Genomic DNA, 19,050 nt, shown 5'->3' on the forward strand with positions numbered 1-19,050 from the left:
TTCATAAAGAAATAAAAGCCAGTATGTGGTCTTTGCATCTGTTCTCGGTCACATTGTGGGCATTTATTAAGTTATAAACTAACTACAGCTGCATGACAATAAAATCTGAACATCCTGTTATTTCATGTCACTGTTTCAACTCCCATGAGGGCTTGATGACTCAGGACCAGCTGTTTGACGACTCTAGGCTATTTTAAACTTCCAAACTTTCCCTTGAAGCCTGCATTGTTCAAAATTAAAGTGACACATGCAAGTCCCCCTGTCTGGTGCTTTCTTTCACTTCTACGTGTACAGCAGGCTAACTTTGAATTTACAAACAGCTGCTGCAGCTGGCTTCCTGTCGTGCGCCCACCTTGTCCACATGTATATTTCTATGAATGCTATTTTTTAAATGGCAGTGTCAGGCCTCTGTGTGAAAGATGTAGCATTCGGTTATCAAAGTGTCCTCTGATCACATCTGGCAAAATAAAATAGATGGCATACTGTAAACTGGAATATTCACGCCCGCAATCAAAATAAATGAATTCACCGACACCCCATTAAAACCTCTGAGGGTAAAATCCTATTTTGTGTTCTGGCCTCTTTTAAATTGTGCACCTTTGTCAGCTTAAACACTGTTCTCTTTGAATGGACTTTATGTGTATCCTAACAGGCTCACTTGTTGGTGGTGGCGTGCGCACTTTGGAGAATTTAAACAAAGCACAAAGCAGAGTCTCTACTTTTACACGGATTCGCGCTCCTGTTGAGAATCTGTCGCCATATGCTCTCTCTCTCTCTCGTCTTGGAGGAACAGAGTGGAGGCTGTGAGGTAATAGTGCGCAAGAGGGGGTGGTGGAGAGAAAGCGAGCGCGCGCGTGTGTGAGAGAGACTGGATATAGGACAGGCATCAAACGAAAGCTCTCCTGCAGACTGGTCGGGATCCCTTCGGCCCCTCGGTCCTTCAGACGCATCAGGTTAGTGAAAGCAAACGCAGCGTATGTTAGACGATGAGAGAGCCCGCGCTGCCGGGACGCCGCGGGGACCCCCGGTGCTCCGTGCTTGTTTGTGCATTAGTGCTGCAGCTCGGGTGGATGGAGGGGGAACTGGCACTCTCGGTGAGGCAGACGGTTTTAGGCGTGAGGCTGTTTTGGTCTCGGTGTGTTTGTGCACGCGGGCGGGCTGCAGGTACGCGCTTCACCTGCTGGCGCGATGTCTGTGCACAATCCGCGCGGCTGTGGGCTGAAAGAGCCACTTCTGGCACCGGGGCGCGGAACACAAAGGCATGCTGCGGATATCTCCCCCTCCCTCCTGCTCCTCCTCTCCCCTCTCGCTCTGTGCCTTCCGTTTTTTTCCAGGTAAAGGCGGATCTCCTCAATCCTCCGCCGCCATCACTCGCATTCAAAGGTGTGCGTTTTGTGACAGAGACGGGAGAGGAGGACGAGGCTGTAGGGGAGTCAGCCGAGGGAGGAGGAGGGCCTGGCCGGCTCCGGTTCTCCGCAGTGTTGGTGTTGGTGTCGGCGGGGCCGGCCGGCGGAGAGCCGGAATTATTTATAGCAGCCAGCGCGCTGATTGGCTTTATGAGCAGAGGGTGCCGTCACAGAGGAAGTCTCCGTTTGTGTTTGGCATCGTGAAAATCAAGTGTGTGTGCCTCCGTGCATGCGCACACATGCGCACGCGCTTTTGATTAGCGTTTGATAGGCGGTGTGTGTGGAAATGAGTGAGGCACCCAGCCAATCACCTGTAGAAACGTAAGAGCAGCGGATCATTTACTCAAGTTTCCACCGCATGCTTCTCACAGACACAATTACTGCAACTCTCACAGCTCTGAGCACGACGTTTATTTCAGATAAAGATTTCACTGACAGTGTCAGAGCCTTCATTGGTGCCTGATCCTGGATGGGTTAGTTTATGATGTGTGCCACAGACAAACAGCTCAGCAGTAAAATGTCTCTTAGACGTTCCTGCATTAACTAAATGTTTGTATTGTTATGTTTTTATATTCCCTGTCACATGGAAAGAAAGTAAATGTGTAAAAACGTAACTGTCTTTCAGCTCAACATAAAACGAATCTACATGACACATACATATCAGCTACCATCATAGATCAGTCTGAAATGAAAATGAACTTTGACATGCAGACTGGAGCAGCCAGTCGTAGATAACTTCCTGTGTATCCACCTTTTCTCAAGCAGCCAAACACTTGACCACCTTTTGTAGTGTAGAATTTAGTATAATTGTAATTTTATACTCTCACTGTAAGTGTCATTAAAGTGTGAGATTGCATGCATATCTGAATTCTTATGGTCAGCCCACCTGAGATCAAGGTGGCAGTCATGTCTCACCCAGCGCTCCCGCAGCCTGCTGTGACTCCAGACACACGTGTGGTTGTTCTGATTGTGGTTGTGTTGACTACAATGCTGAGATGACACTTGGGTCTCTGCTACTGTATGTAACGCTGTTGAGTAATAGCACATATTATGATAAAAGCTTTGCCATTTGAAATCCCATGTGGTTTCATATCATATCAGACATATTCATATCAGCCCAGATTCAAACACAACCGTAGATGGAGCAGTAATCTCTGCTGCCACAGTGCCACCTTCACATTTGAGTAACTGACAGCAAATTTATTTACATGTTAAGCATCACATCATCTCGCCTTTCTGCTGTATCTGCAAAGAGCTTCCCTAAACCCATATAGTTCCTGGACTGGACAAAAAAAAATCCCACAACCACATTTGGAGAGAACATTTAATCCGAGTTAAATCCAGATGTATTGTTCAAAAACAATGTTTCCACCTTAATCCTTCAGGAGCTGCAATAATTAACTTATCAGACAAGAGTCAGGCTTGTTATCCACCAACACGAACAGCCTTTTTTTATACATCAAGGTAGACATACACCCTCCAGTATTTCTGGCACCTCATTTTGATGTTTTTATTCCTATTTTTTCATCCATTCACATAAACTGTATGATTGAATAGCAGTGGGGATTACTCTTGTTTTAAAAGTTTAGCTGCTGCTAACCAGAGCGCCCCAGCGCTTCCTGTCTCATGTGTCGGTGTTCTAGTCAGTGTGGTAGTTATCATTATCATTCAGCGTCTTCTCCAGCTGCACAGAGCAGACCTTATACTTATGCTTATACATCCAGAGAACACCTTGTATGTCATGGTCCTGGGTCGTTGACCCAGCGTTTTGTGTTTTGTGATTATTTTCCTCTGTTCTAGTTATTCTGTGTCCTCCCCCCTTGTGTCCGGTTCGGGTTCTAGATTTCCTGTTTTGTTCTGAAAGTCTGTGTCTGTCATTGTGTTCAGCTTGTCCTCTGCTCCTCATGTGTATTAGGTTCAGCTGTTCTTCCCTCCTGTGTGTGATTACCTGATTACCTTGCGTGTGTATATTTAGTGGGTGTCGGTCTATGTTCATTGTCGGCTCGTCTGCGTTCATCCGTGTATCTCTGCGTTCTATGGTGTTCCTGTCTCTGCGTCTCTCTGCCCCGCACCCCTTTTGTATGGTCTCAGGTTTGTCACTTAGTTTCTCCCAGTTTAGGTTTCCGTTTGTGATTACTCATGCTTCATTGCCTGTTTTTGCCACTACCACCCTGTAAATAAACGTCACTCGTATCATCAGTTTGCTGCATTTTGGGTCCTCCTTTTCCTCCACTCCACACGGCTCCCCGCCAGCCGTGACAGTACGAGCCGACCAAACATGGACCCAGCAGCATCCGCACCGTCCCAGGAGTTTCGGGAGGAAGTGATCGACAGCGTCTCTAGGTTGGTCAACCTGTGGCTGGAGCATGAGGAGGAAGAGCTTCACCACGCTGTAGAAGCTAGGCTACAGCAGCTGATGTCTGCTCACTGCTGGCTACTCGACTCTCTTCACCCGCTCGCACAGGACTTCATCCTTAACGAACTTCACCTCCACCCTCTAGCCGCTACCGCTTCCCAACCCAGCCCGGCGGTGAAGATTTTGCCCGGCCCGCCGGAGGTTTTGCCCGGCCCGCCGGAGGTTTTGCCCGGCCCGCCGGAGGTTTTGCCCGGCCCGCCGGAGGTTTTGCCCGGCCCGCCGGAGGTTTTGCCCGGGAGGAAGCGACGATCGCGCCGTCGGCGCGTCGCCCCACAGCTGGAGAATAGGACTTCAGAACTGGCGGCTGTGGTGAGTGGAAGAGACGCTCTGTCTGTTTCACCAGTTCATATGACTGTTTATACCGGGGCTGTGTTCGTGGAGTCAGCTGCTCAGCCGGTAGCTCGGTTAGCTTCCCAGCAGTCGCTAACTCAGTCAGCCACTCACTCATCACCTCCATCACAGTCACAGTCAGACCCAGTAGACACCATGTTACAGTCCATAGCCCAGTCAATAGCTCAGTTGGCAAGAGAGTCATCAGCCTTATCAGTTCAGCCAGCAACACTCCCCCAACTGTTACTACTTTGCTACCTGTAGCTCAGTTGCCACCAGTTCAGCAGCCTGTCCACTCATTTACCCAGCCTTTATCCTCACAGCCTCATTACAAGCAGGGAACACACTCCACACAAACTTTTGCTGGTTCATTAAAGCTGGCCATCTCAGAGACAGTTGCTCCCTCTAGGGCCTCCCCAGAGGCTGGGTGTCAGTCACCAGCCAACTCTGGACCCCTAGAGGTCAAGACACCAGCACCAGCAGCCTCACCGGAGAACTCACCTGAACAGTCTCGGCTCTCAGCACCCCCTGAGAGCTCAAGTGAGTTCACCCGTCCGCCTCAGTCCTCTGCTGAGTGTATTGGGGAACACTTCCAGCCCTCTGAGGACTGTATCCCACTGTTGCTGCCTGAGTCTAGCCACGGTGCTGCTCAGTCCCAGCCAGTGTCCACACTGGCAGAGGTCTCCGTACCTGCTGCTTCAGAGACTGCTTTCCCTGGAGGGCCTGAGGAGCCCGTCCAGTCTCAAGTCATGTTAGCTGGGGGTTCAGGTGAACCCAGCCAGCGTCCTGCCTCGTCGGCTGGAGGGCCTGAGGAGCCCGGCCAGCCTCAAGTGTCGTCTGCTGGGGGTTTAGGAGAACCCAGCCAGCCTCAAGCGTCGTCTGCTGGGGGTTTAGGAGAACCCAGCCAGCCTCAAGTGTCGTCTGCTGGGGGTTTAGGAGAACCCAGCCAGCCTCAAGTGTCGTCTGCTGGGGGTTTAGGAGAACCCAGCCAGCCTCAAGCGTCGTCTGCTGGGGGTTTAGAAGAACCCAGCCAGCCTCAAGCCTCGTCTGCTGGAGGGCCCGTGGAGCCCACCCAGCACATCCTCACATCTGCTGGTGGTCCTGGAGGACCCAGCCAGCACATCTCCACATCAGGTTCTGCAGCCGTTCCGCTGCCGTCAGGTTCCGCTGCCGTCAGGTTCCGCTGCCGTCAGGTTCCGCTGCCGTCCCGCTGCCGTCAGGTTCCGCAGCCGTCCCGCTGCCGTCTTCGTCATCTTCGCCTGGTCCGGCCTCCGCGTCATCTTCGCCTGGTCCGGCCTCCGCGTCATCTTCGCCTGGTCCGGCCTCTGCACCCTCCTCGCCTGGTCCGGCCTCTGCACCCTCCTCGCCTGGTCCGGCCTCTGCACCCTCCTCGTCTGGTCCCGCCTCGGCTCCGCCTTCGTCTGGTCCCGCCTCGTCTGATCCTGCGGTTGCCACACCGCCGTCGGAGCCAGCTCGACCCGTTCTGCCTCGCCTCTGCCGGCCGTTTTCCGGGCCTCTAAGATGTCGTCATGGCCTTCGGGGACGGCCTCCGGAAAGAGTTCGTCGCCGCCGCTGGCATCGCGGCCATCCTCCGGACCTGCTCGGTGGCCGCCACTACCTTCCAAGTGGTCGGCCTCCAGAACTGTTTGCCCGTCGTTGCCGTGTGCACGGTCGGCCCCCAGAACTGTTTGCCCGTCGTTGCCGTGTGCACGGTCGGCCCCCAGAACTGTTTGCCCGTCGTTGCCGTGTGCACGGTCGGCCCCCAGAACTGTTTGCCCGTCGTTGCCGTGTGCACGGTCGGCCCCCAGAACTGTTTGCCCGTCGTTGCCGTGTGCACGGTCGGCCCCCAGAACTGTTTGCCCGTCGCCGCCGTTGCCGTGTGCACGGTCGGCCCCCTGAACTGCCTCCGCTCCACCACCGCTGCCTTCCGCTCGGTCGGCTTTTGGATCTGTGTTGCCGACGTGGCCGGCCTCAGAAGATGAACTGTCCTGGACTTCTGAGTTGTCACTCCTCTGGGCCGGCCTCCTGAACTGTGTTTTGTTCTCGTACTCCAGCCTGTGTGTTTTTGTTTTGGACGATTCCCTCGGTTCGCTGGAGCTTGTTTTGTTCGGTGTTGGTCCCTCCGTCCTGGGCCCCCGCCGCCCGCCCTGGGTTGGTCGTCTGTTTTTGTTGTGGGCTGTCTGGAGCCAGCCCTTGGAGGGGGGGTACTGTCATGGTCCTGGGTCGTTGACCCAGCGTTTTGTGTTTTGTGATTATTTTCCTCTGTTCTAGTTATTCTGTGTCCTCCCCCCTTGTGTCCGGTTCGGGTTCTAGATTTCCTGTTTTGTTCTGAAAGTCTGTGTCTGTCATTGTGTTCAGCTTGTCCTCTGCTCCTCATGTGTATTAGGTTCAGCTGTTCTTCCCTCCTGTGTGTGATTACCTGATTACCTTGCGTGTGTATATTTAGTGGGTGTCGGTCTATGTTCATTGTCGGCTCGTCTGCGTTCATCCGTGTATCTCTGCGTTCTATGGTGTTCCTGTCTCTGCGTCTCTCTGCCCCGCACCCCTTTTGTATGGTCTCAGGTTTGTCACTTAGTTTCTCCCAGTTTAGGTTTCCGTTTGTGATTACTCATGCTTCATTGCCTGTTTTTGCCACTACCACCCTGTAAATAAACGTCACTCGTATCATCAGTTTGCTGCATTTTGGGTCCTCCTTTTCCTCCACTCCACACGGCTCCCCGCCAGCCGTGACATTGTATCTCATTTATTTTTAAAAGTATTTATTGAAGTTAGAGTCACATTTTTACAGAAAAATACATATATTGCACGAGTGCATGCAATATATGTATGCACTCATGCAATATATCGGGGGTGGAAGTGCCCTTGTTTTCAGTATCTTGATAGTTTTTTGCTATCAGGAAAACTTGTGCCACTAGACAGATCCCGTGAAACAGAGAGGTGCTGGCATCGGAAAACTACTTTTTACAGGATTTACTTTTGAAATAATATCTTTACACGTGTCCTGTATCATTATGCATTTCATGTAACCCACGAGAGCCTGTAACTGTGCATGCGAGTCATTTGCTCAGTTGGAAAGCTGATTTCTGATAACCTGTAATTTTATTCATATATTGGATATAATGTGGATACTTAGGTTTGTATGATTTAACTTAACTTACTACTTATCTTAATTTACTTTAACTGATTCTTGAAAATTCAGTTTTCTTATTATATGTAAATACCAAAAATCTTACATGCTAAAGGACTTAAAAGTTACAGCCCCTCCAGTAAACAGTATGCTAGCAGTAACATTTATTTTTCCTACTTTAATCGTTTATTTTTTACTTAAAAACACAACAAAGTGTACAAATGTATTTCATTGTATTTTCTGGATTGATGAGATACCTGAACTACCTGATCTATCTGAACCAATGCAAAGGAGGCTGGAGGTCAAGTTATGGCCTTGGCTTGCACTGGTGCCTCTACAGCTCGCTCTCTTTTATTGACGATGATCACTCGGCAGTCCCGGAGTCAGAACGCAATCTTAAAAACACACATCACAGACAGTCAAGGTGAGGAGAATGATCTGCTGTCTATTCTTCATTGATCCCATAAGTGTGCGTAGAAAAGAATGCATTTCCATGATCAGCACTGCATTGCTTTTCTGTTCTCACAAAAGAAAATCAGCCAGTGTTCAACAGTTGAATAAAACCAAGCATCACTGGCTTTGTGCTCCTGAGCTGTGAGACGTTTGAGTGACAGCTGCACAGAAAAAATTCGCCCGGCGTGTTGGCATTCTCGCTCTGTCTGTCACCCCACTGTTGCCACAAACAGACCTCTATCACTGCGCTGATAGGCCATTATCTCGCGTTAGTCACTCTGGATGCATGATCACTATAAAAGCTGTTTGTGTGAATTTTGTTCAGTTTTTCGACAAATAAAATGTTACTGAAAATAATGTAAAGGACATCACACTTTATGTCACTTGTTTTACATGTCTGCATTCCTCTGTAATCACACTTTCAGTGCTCTTTGGCAGTGATGTTACTATGCTGCCCTGTTAAGGATCTCATGTAGTTCAGATATTTAGATTTTAAAGGTTTAACAAGTCAGTTAAGATGAAATAAATATAACACGAAAAAGAACGACTGAGCTCTGAAAATAGGAAGATGGCAGCTGCCTGCACCGGCAAAACACCGCCCTGCTGTGCTAACATTAGCATTATCAGGGATCCTTTCTTCCTGAAACACTATCTTTATGGTCACAGGGTGGGTGGGGATATGTCAGCTGAGGCACGGTGCACACTGGACAGGCTGCCAGTCCACCACATGAGGCAGCCAGAGTCAGTCACACCCCATTAAATATGATGTTTCATGTCATGGCAGAAATCTGTGCACAAATAAAAATATTGCATTTATATTTATTAGCATGTTTACCCAACATGTTGCATGATAGACAATCTCTGTTATTGAGGTCTGTGTTGAGGCTGTGATTGCTAGAGTGAGGTAAATCACATTTACACAAGGTTCATCAGCTGAAGATTGTCTAAATTCTTTAAAATGACTTATTATTGTCTAAAATCCAGTATGACTAACAGAAGTTCTAACAACTCACAAAAATATTTGGCATATGCACTCTACACTTCACCAAAATTCAAAATAATTATGGTCGTGGTTAATCACTACTGGTAGAAACCTTCATATGTGACGTTCTGAGTATTTGTATAAAGAACAATTCAGTTTGTGTGTGAGAGTGTGTGTGCTTTTTGTTGTGCTGTCACTCTACAGGAGCTTCTCTGCAGGAGTGACTGCATGCCCAAGAGTCTTCATAAAAGATGCAATATTTGTAGCCAGCTGTGCACTGCAATACCTTCACTCAGAGTTCTTTATTTAGAGAGAATCTCACAGATTTCACGCCGTGAGATCTCTCACTTTTCCTTCGCTCTCTAGTACAAATAAGTGACTACTCAAAAAGTTTAAGTGCTGAAAACATTGTGTCTGTGTTTGTGGCTCAATTTACCGCTGTATTCATTCATTGCCTGTTTGCCTTATGTGTGGATGGCAGCATACAAAAATAACACCAGGACACCAGCTGTGATGAAGGGAACACTGGAAGAGAATATGTCAGAATCTGAGAGTAAGTCATATATGTAAATAAATTCAGTCGATCAATTAATGGTCACCACATCTGAGAGTATTATTATTGCACTGCCAAGAATCTAAATTAACATTTTCATCAGAATAGCTCATAGCATGATGCTGCCGCCGCTGTGCTTCGCCGTATATTTCTCCTGATGAGTTTCTCTTTTCTTCATGTCTCGACAAACAGCTGTCTGATCTGACTGCACTGCTGAGAAGTGCAGTTTCACCATAAAGGGTGCTAAATGTGTTTTCTATAATGCTTTCACACAGCATGTTTGCAGTGAAGTCCACAATCATCATCAGAGGGTGATGACAGCAGCATGTTATGGGTGTTTATAGGCCAGAGTTTGATAGCGTTTGCTTTATAGTGTAAGTAAAGTCTTCACTGCCAGTAGATTTCCATGCACACAGCATGCAGTATTCCCACTTTGTTTTTGTAAGTTGTTTGGACCAGTAAACTCAAAAGCTGAAGGCTATAATCAGAGATTTTTAAACAGGAATGTCAGAATTATCAAAGTGATATTCAGGACAGTGAACTGTTTTTGTCTATCCTGCATCCCATGATTAAGCAGGTTTAATAAGTACTTTTATACCTTTTGAAACATTTATCCTTGGGTGGGGCAGAGGTGCAGTGGTTGGCAATGTGACCTCATAACAAGAATGTTCTGTGGACCAGTCTCTCTGGGGCCTTTCTGCATATGTTTGCACAGGATTTCTCCGGGTGTCCTGGTTTTCTCTGACAGTCTAAAAGACAGAGGAGTGACTAGCAGAAAAGGATTAGCTTCTTTGTAGTGACCAGAGAACATGGAATATATGTGACATTCAGCAGCTTGTAGTGACAACAGAAACAGAAACTTTAGTGGATCAAAGTTTAACTTCTCTCAGCTCTGAGGTGAGGAGCTGTGAGGACTGGGCCCATATGGAAAAGATATATATAAATCTTATAAAGTTTTTATCTGTCTTGTATGAAACTTGTATGAAAAGCATACAAGAGTGAAAACACATATAAGATCCCTTGAAAAATTATATAATGAAACTTGTATGTTTTGTATACTTACTAAAAAAATATATGAAAGTAATAAGAAAGTGGCCACTTTCATGAGTAAATCATATATGTTTTTACTATTTCTTTTCCATATGGGGGGATTTGAAATTGGCTGTAGGTGTGAGAATGATAAAGCACTAAAAGTACTAATAAACATGTGCACAAACATGTCTCACTGAGACTAGGAAAGTGCTGTTTTTCATTTCCATTGCCTCAGATCTTCACATTTTTGATGAAATTCCAGTTTCCTTCACTGTGTGTCAGCAAAAGGACTCTTGGGCAATGTTCCCTCTAATTTTTCATGTGTCTGAGCAAACACACAAACTCCCTGAGCGGTCCCTTGGACCACTGTGAGCGACATTAGACGTGTGCGCTGTGGTAATGCCAGCACTGAATCCATCCAAGTTACATGTTTATTAGAATAATCAAATTGCAGCATTTACATTTGTGTTAGACTACTTTTAATTAACTGCTTTAGCCCACTTACAATGAAAATTTAAAAAAAATCTTGTTCATGACCCGTGTAGTATGTTAACACTATTGGGAGTAAAAATAACTTGAAGTCCAATTTTGAAAAAACAACTTTTTTTTTCTTTCTTTTTTTTTTTTTATAAAGCTCTGACTTGTATTATGAGTATGAGTCTGTGGTCTGGGAGAGAGTCCTGTAACTCTGTGTCTGCAAACTACAGTATATAAAGACCAATGTTGGGCAATTATATAGTACTTCTTCAAAAAAGTAACTGAGTTATGCAAACAACAATGTTTTTTTTGCAGCTGTTTACCTAAAAATGCAGCCAAGGCGTTTTTTTTAAAATAAACATTTCAAACTATTTACAGAACAATCAGCTATTCTGCATCAAATTTGATGCCACACAAATTATTTGTGCCACTCCAAAAAATAATTTCTGTCCACTATGAGATAAAGGAGAACAACAGCCTGATACCTGCAGGCCTGACAACAGGAGATGTATCACTCCTGTAACACCTGTAACATTCAGCAGTCGCCTCATTGTTCTGACACACGCAACAAAACTATTGACTGTTGACTCTGGTTTTACGTGGCCTATCAACACAATTTAAAAACAGGTATAAAGTCCACACTTCTGCTATTGTGTCCTGTCAATTGTTCTGTCTTGCTCACATCTCCAATAGTTGTACATGGTGTCATTAACGTGGCTTCACTCCACATCAGCCACGCTGCTTTGCTAGCTAAAACACTGTTGTCGACACATAAGGACGCTGTCATAGCCTGTCAACGACGTTGATTAGCTGCGTATATACGAATGTGAATCGCATCATTGGCTGGACTATGGGATAAGGTGGCATCGTTCTAATCCCATACGGGAGCAGCCAGTCACTTACTGACTAACACTGCAAAACAGAATTGTTAAAGTTTTAATTTTAATTTCAATTCAGGTTAGATTTTTTTTGTGCGCAACGCAGATTTTCTGTGCGCAGAGACCGTGCCAGCAGTGCGCAATTGCGCGCGCGCAGCTTAGAGGGAACATTGCTCTTGGGTTATTTTGATTGTAAGCTAGAAAAATACGCCTTTTGAAGCAGCTAAGCTGTGATCATATCTGTGGACATGATTTACTGTGGTAATTAGGAAAATAATTAATGAAAACTAATGCTTTGTAGCAGGAGTAACCCTGCTGAGATCAGGCATGCAAAAGCGGTCCAAGTTTGTGAGAAAGGACACTCGGAGGCCTTCCTCGTGCCAACACTGGCTGTGCCAAAGCTTGAGATATGCTGAAAATTCAGCTCAGTGGTATGAAAGTAACTTTATTTAATTTAAAGTGAATTTCACACACACAGCATACTCTGACATGGACACTTAATCCATCTGTTTTCAGGGGCTGATAGTGGCTGGATGGAGTGTTTTTAATCTTTCTGAAATGCTATGCAGATAACTGATGCTTCATGCTGAGCTCTGATGAGGCTCAGTCTCCGCCTGGCTCGACTGAGCCTGAACTACTGCGAGAGGGTTGGATACTAGCTTGACACCACCCGGGGGACAGTTAGGGATGCTGTCACATGGAAATAATAAGCATAGATACGAGTGCCAGGGTAGACGTTCAGCTCACAATTGACCTTGTTGTTCTCCTGTGATGATTTTCAGGGTAGTCAACTTTTTGCCGTTTCATTTGGCTTCATTCATGACTCAGTGGTCTGAAACCAGGTGACCTTTTCAGAGGCAGCACCGTGGCATTAATGGAACATAAGTTTGGAGCTTGTTTCTGCTTTCTGTCCCGATCCAGTCTGTCTTCACATTTTTGCAGTTTTTTTAATTATTTACAATTTTGTCAGCTTGTTTGGCATAAGGTTTCGTTTAGCCTCAAAATGTTCTTTTCTTCTATATATCATGCTGGCTGGACATGAAGGAGCATTATAGAAACTTAAAAAATAAAAACAAGTCCTTGAAATCAAAATTTTAGAACAACTAGCCCTATTCAACTAACGTACCTTTATCAGCGGGACTATTTTTGTTTAGTCAATATAAATTTGTTTTGATTTGATGAGATGAAGAAAGGATAGGTGTGCAAACCTAAAACACTTTATTTGACATTTTGCCCCTTTTTTCATAGTTTTATTGATGTTTTTGGAGGTCACTACCCAAAAGAGTTGGCAGTTCAAATTGTTTTGCTTGAACAGTATAAAGTTTCGAACGAGCACATACTACTACTACTACTACTGTCAGCTGCTTCTTTGTCACAAGGGGGCACCACAGCAGGCAGCTCCACACGTTTGATTTGGCATTTTTAGTTTCAGTGACACATCTTCCTTTTCTTTTTCTAGTTCTGATGTTTTTAACAAATGTACAGCCCATTGTGGATGTTTCTTATTTATAGTCACACTGTAAATGTGTTTCTTGCTCTTGATGGCCTTAGCCAGTATCTGAGTGCTAAATGTAGTTTCACATTGAGTGAATTCATGTGCTGAAATTACAATAAAACCCCTGAATCCTTACAAATGTAGAGCACGCAAACACCCGAGACCTTACATGAGAACAAGAGTAATAGAATAAACAACATCACAATGATATATGGGAATATGACAGTAAATACTAAATATTAATCTAGTATTTACCCAGAACACAAGAGACCAAGGAAGACTAACAGAGGGGCAGCCGCGCCACTGTCCCAGAAAGAGCTGAGGAGAGTCCCAGATGAGGGTTCACTCAGCAGCCGCGGAGCAGAAGCCAGGGGGGGTTGCAGTGACACGCCCGTGAGTTCTGCCGGCAGCCAGCTGTGCCTGAGTGACCGAGCCCCAGGCCCAGAGGCTGGGGGCACCCCACCTCCGAAGTGGCCCAAGGACCTGCAGTTCAAAAAAGTGCCCCTCCGACAGCCAAACCCATCTGTTCTCTGATTGGATTGTTTAATTTGTGATTGACATGACATTGACCAATCAGCTTAAAGGAAGAAAAATAGGGTCAAAATTCGTACTTGTAACTTGCAGGGTTTTTTTTGGCTAAGTCCACACAGAAATCTTTTTTATGCACGCACAAATCTTTTTTACACATACAAATCTTTTTTACAAGTACAAAATATTTATGACCACATTTTGAGCCCATATTCGCTTCCCAACCCCCTGAGCCACGGTCGCCCCAAATAATAATAATTAAATAATAATTCTCCATAAATAAAAGAAAGCAATGTTGTTTTTGTGCATAACAAAAAGCTCACAACTGTGCAGTCAAAATGTAAACTAACAGACGCTGAGCATAATAACAAAGACAGATTTCACAGCTGCTATATTCCCAAATTCTACTGCGTGACTGACAGCCTTGAGTTTGAAATCTGCTTCGTAACCACGTCTCTTACAGGTGCCATTTATGGTCCTTATACACACACAATACAGTAATATTACGTTGATGCACTGTACGTATTACTCCGCGAGGCGATTACTCCGTATTACTTCGCGTATTACTCCGCGACTACACTCAGAAAAATAAAGGTGCCAACTGGAACCAAAAGTGGTTCTTTAGACTGATGCCATAGAAGAACCTTTTTTGGTGCCACAAAGAACCTTTCAAACAATGGTTCTTTGAAGAACCATTTCTTTCAGTGGTTCATTGAAGAACCTTTAAAGGTGCCCCAAAGAACCATCAAGAAATGGTTCTTTGGGGCACCTTTAATGGTTTTTCAAAGAACCTTTTTAAAAATGGTTCTTTAAAGAACCATTTTTAAAAAGGTCCTTCAAATGGTTCTTTAAAAGAACCATTTTAAAGAACCTTTTTTGAGTGGTTCTTTAAAAAACCATTTTAAATCTTTCAAAATAAAATGCATCATAAATTGAATTTGAGTAGGGTAAAATAAATACGAGCACAGCATAGACATATATTAATGGTTTATTGTCATTTTGTAGTATACCAAAAGACAAAAAGGCATTTTAGCCCTCAGCACAACATCAATACTAATACATGTCACATATTAGTGTTTTAAACAGTAATAATTAAATATATTTGCTATACTATAAATAAATAGATATAAATACTATAGCTACAGATAACACAACAAATAATACATGTATTGTTTAATTAATAAAACATCAGAAAGTGATAAAACACATTAGAAATAGCAATAGCTTCATAACAGACCAATAAATCAACACATTTTCATCAGCAGATGTTTGCATGTTCAGTAAAAATATTTCAACAAGTTTATGATTAAAATGATCAATGAACTTTAGCATTACACCATGTAATGTACGTTTCATGTTGTACTCATGGTCCTTTGTTAGTCCAGTTTAGGACAATGTCTCTGACGTATGTTTCATATCAAACATATGTCATATCAAAACAAGCCCACACCTGCAGTTGTTTCAGTTTTTCACTGGTGTTTCCTGTCAGCTGGTCAACCTCTCAGGCGGACATCCATATCAGCCAACCAAACGACAAGCTCCTCCCTTTGTGCTTCAAATCCCTCCCACTCTGAGACAAGGAGCTGAAAGAGAGAGAAAAGAGTCAATTATAAAGAAGAGAGAAAAGTGAAACCCTCCTCAGAAGGTCTGACTCGCATACCTGCAGTTGACCTGTGATGGACTCCAGTTTGGCGTTCACGTCATCCCTCGCCGATGCCAGCAGCCGAGTCTGCAGGGTGCCCTGGAAGAGCTGAGTTAATGTTCGACTCCTCCTGGTCAGGCTCTCCAGCTGGATGAGCTGAGGTCTCCCCTCTCGCCGCTGCCTCTGAACACAGAAACACAAATTGCATCTGAAGCAGGAGGTGCAGATTTTTTGCTATTCTTTTCTAAATCCAGGCTAGATCACGTGGAGGTATTTGGAAAACTTTTTTGGCCAGTGGACGACTGTTGTCTTGCAGAAAGTCAAATCAAACATATGCGATACACAATCAATTCACAAGAACACATTATAAAAAATAAGTCCAGTTCTTGCCTGATTTCAAGTGAAATCTGCATCAAAACAGGGTGACAGAAGTAAAACGAGTGCACAAAGCCTCACTTTGTACAAGCCTGCTATTACAGTTCTCCTCTATGCAGACGACTTTCCTGTTTTCAAGGCACAACTTGGATCTGCTGTACGAATCTTATGGATACACACTAAATGAAACAATAGTGTGCATGACTCCAGATTCTGATCCCTCATCCTAATATGGTCCCAACATAGCAACAGCAATAAAGCAGATGCTGAGGCTAAAAAAATACAAAGTCCATAAACCAATGGCTGACGTGGGTTTTATCATAAGGGTGATAAATATACAGATTTCAGTCTGTCTTAGAGATTTGATGTTCATTTACCTGCAGATGCACTATACGTGCCTGCTCTATGGTTTTTCACAACATTTTGCACATCACTATTTAATACAGGAAGTACGTGAACTAAAACAAGTCATCTTTCTTTGTGAGAGGACCATATTAATGAAACAAACCTCAATGACATCATAGGGATCCCTAAAGATGCTCCTGCTGCTTCTCTTCCTCCTCATCCTAAGCTTCCTTCTCCTTGTCCTCGCCTTCCATCCAATTGTAATTCAACCTAATTGTGTTTCTCCCCCTCCTCTTCCTCATTTTGTTGGAGCTGTGAACACAGTTAATGTGAATCTGGATTAATTTGTGCAAACAAGAAAAATCTACAGCTTTTTGGTCAGAGGTGCTCTTGTGATTTAAGCCGGGTAGAGTAGATTTATGTGTTGATGCTACCTGCTTCAGCTCTGGCTGGATTACAAACTTTAACCATGTGCTGAACTTTGGCCCAGCGTTGATACCTCTTGTTAGTATAACGACCTCTTCTTAGCTTAATGTATGATGGTGGATAAATGAAATATACAAAAAAATTAACTATATTACAAAAGAACATCTACCTTGGAAACATCAAATGACCGGAGCATAACTTGTCAACTAGTCCGAAACTAAGTTATGCAGGAACAGTCAAAGACACACCTTCTCATGTCACATTTCTATATAATTAGATTAGACAATAAAGAGTTATCTAATCTAATTATTCATTCAAAACACTTATGCATAGCTGCATTTTATACAGCTCATACAGAATTCAAAGTACAGGTTCATGTGAGTATTTAATGTACGGCTCAGATCTACAGAATTTCAGAGTTTCTAGAGCAGACACAGAGCTCACGTCACAACAGGCTTCAGGCGCCATTTTAGTGACTTTAACAATATATTAAATTTTAATTTCGGTCTAGCTGACATTAGGTTATGTACGCAGCACGCAATTGAACCACATATTTTAGAAGCCAAAGGTTCAAATTAGCTGGAAGCAGCTTCACTTAATTATAACAGTGGTTTTGTTAGGAAAACCGTTGGATACTAAATTGCGCTGACCTCAACGGCTAACGTATCTAGCTAATCGCTACTGTTAGCACAACATTAACAGCAAGCTACAATGACGAGTAACAAAAACAAAACAGTAATAAGGTTTTAATGAAAATGTTTTACCTTTTCCAACAGTCCCAGAATCCACAGCTTCAAAGTCCAGCAGGTACTGAAGACTGTTATCCGTTTCGCTGTCACCGTCCGTGAGTTTTTTTCCCGAAAGGTCAAGGCCCGCCGCTCGCACACTCTGTCTGCGCATGCACATCCCAACGACGGACCCCTCCGTCCGCTCCCGGGAGGTTATAGTATGACGTGTTCTGACGTCACTCTCTCTCTCCCTGTCATTTATTTGGCTCGAAACACATATCAACAAATTGCTCAGTGATGAACAACTACTCAGATCATTTACCTAACCAGTGCGCTTTGTCAAAACGAAGTGTGTGTTCATTACACTGACATTCTGTTCTGCAATTGTTATTTACTTGTATTTTATAATTTGACTTTACATACTGCTGGGTGGTTTGTAAAGTTTACAATAACTAGTATTATCATTATACTATATTTTCAAAAATATATAATAATCTCAAAAGTAATGCCTTGGAGTAGAAAATAGTAATGCTTTATTAAAATTTAAAACTAAAGTACAGTACTTGAATGTGTGTATTGTGTCTACTGTTTGCAAATATTTCTAACTTTTATTTGAATATTCAGTTTCCTACCATCTTCTCTTAAAGGGTAATTTAAGAGACACACACATGCACACAAAGAAAACACACAGTATAATTCACAGCCTCATTATAGTGAATAAATATTTATGCTATTTACACCATCAAACTTAGATTGCTAAGGATGAAGAACTTTTTGTTCTTTAAAGAACCATTTGTAATAGCTGAAGAACCATCCACAAAATAAAAAGGTTCTTTGACGTATGATGGTTCTTTAAAGAACCATGAAGACATCTGAAGAACCATTTAAGAACCATAATTTTTCTGAGTGTACGGTAGCCGTAGTCTGGAGCCATCAAGCGGTGCAGCTGCAAAGTCGTAATAAAACATTTTTTGACAGATTGCTGAGCACCGTGTACCACATAAAATCAGTTTGCGGTCAGTAAGCACAACCAGAATTCATATATAAGGCGCACTGTCAAATTTTGAGAAAATGAAAGGATTTTAGGCCATGCAGCCCACAGGGGCTGCATATCGTTAGCTCGTTAGCGCAATTAGCTCGCTAACACGTTGACGCCGTCCAGCCCCACGCACGGGGCGATCCGCGGTAACTCGTTAGCGGAGATTTGCCATGTCCATCTTGTCGTTGCCTGCAGGTGAAGCGATGGGGGAGGGGGAGTTGTGTTCAATGAAGGAGAGGCGAGGCCGAGTAGTTGCGTAGAGACAAAAGTGGACAGAGAAAGAGAGGCAAACTTGCGGCTCCACAAGTATAATTATAACGTAACATTATATCGATTATATCGATTAACATTATAAATTGGACTTCAATACTATATCGATATAAACGATATTGTCACATCTTTATATCTCGTATAAAAATATATCGATAATTTAAAAAAACTCAATATATCGCCCAGTCCTACCTAACCCTTACCCTAAACCTAACCATAACCTAATTGTAACCCTGACACTAAAACCACATTTTGAGCCTCAAACAGGCCTTCAAACTTGTGAGGACCGGTGAGTGTGTCCTCACAAGTGACTGTTGGTTCTCACAAGTATAGTAGAATGCAGATTTCGGTCCTCACAAAGATAGCTAGACAGGAACACACACACACACACTGTTACACTTCTGGTTGTTGTGGATGAAGCTCCAGTGTAATGACAGAAGGTTTGCCCATCGAAGACTTTCAACATATTTAGTAGAAGACCGTCAGCATGTGGTAAAGTTGGTTATTTCTTTCCATCATATTGATAGAGGTTAATTTCTGCTTCATCT

The 19,050-nt window shown here is 44.0% G+C and overlaps 2 protein-coding genes across 3 annotated transcripts in view; both read left to right on the forward strand.

Annotated features, from left to right (window-relative positions):
- The first annotated feature begins 524 nt into the window (after window positions 1-524).
- Window positions 525-19,050, forward strand: part of cplx2b (complexin 2b) — a 61,284-nt gene continuing 42,758 nt past the window's right edge. For both annotated transcript variants that reach the window (XM_026184951.1, XM_026184961.1), the window contains exon 1: window positions 525-953. The gene's annotated coding sequence lies outside the window, so the exon portion shown is untranslated. The remainder of the gene's footprint in view (window positions 954-19,050) is intronic.
- Window positions 3,674-4,907, forward strand: LOC113032202 (uncharacterized). Its single transcript, XM_026184937.1, has 2 exons — window positions 3,674-3,963; window positions 4,048-4,907. The coding sequence occupies exons 1-2, from the start codon at window positions 3,685-3,687 to the stop codon at window positions 4,414-4,416; spliced, it is 648 nt and encodes a 215-aa protein (XP_026040722.1). The 5' UTR covers window positions 3,674-3,684; the 3' UTR covers window positions 4,417-4,907.

The sequence above is a fragment of the Astatotilapia calliptera genome, chromosome 2 (genome assembly GCF_900246225.1).
Source record: "Astatotilapia calliptera chromosome 2, fAstCal1.2, whole genome shotgun sequence".
Taxonomy (NCBI): domain Eukaryota; kingdom Metazoa; phylum Chordata; class Actinopteri; order Cichliformes; family Cichlidae; genus Astatotilapia; species Astatotilapia calliptera.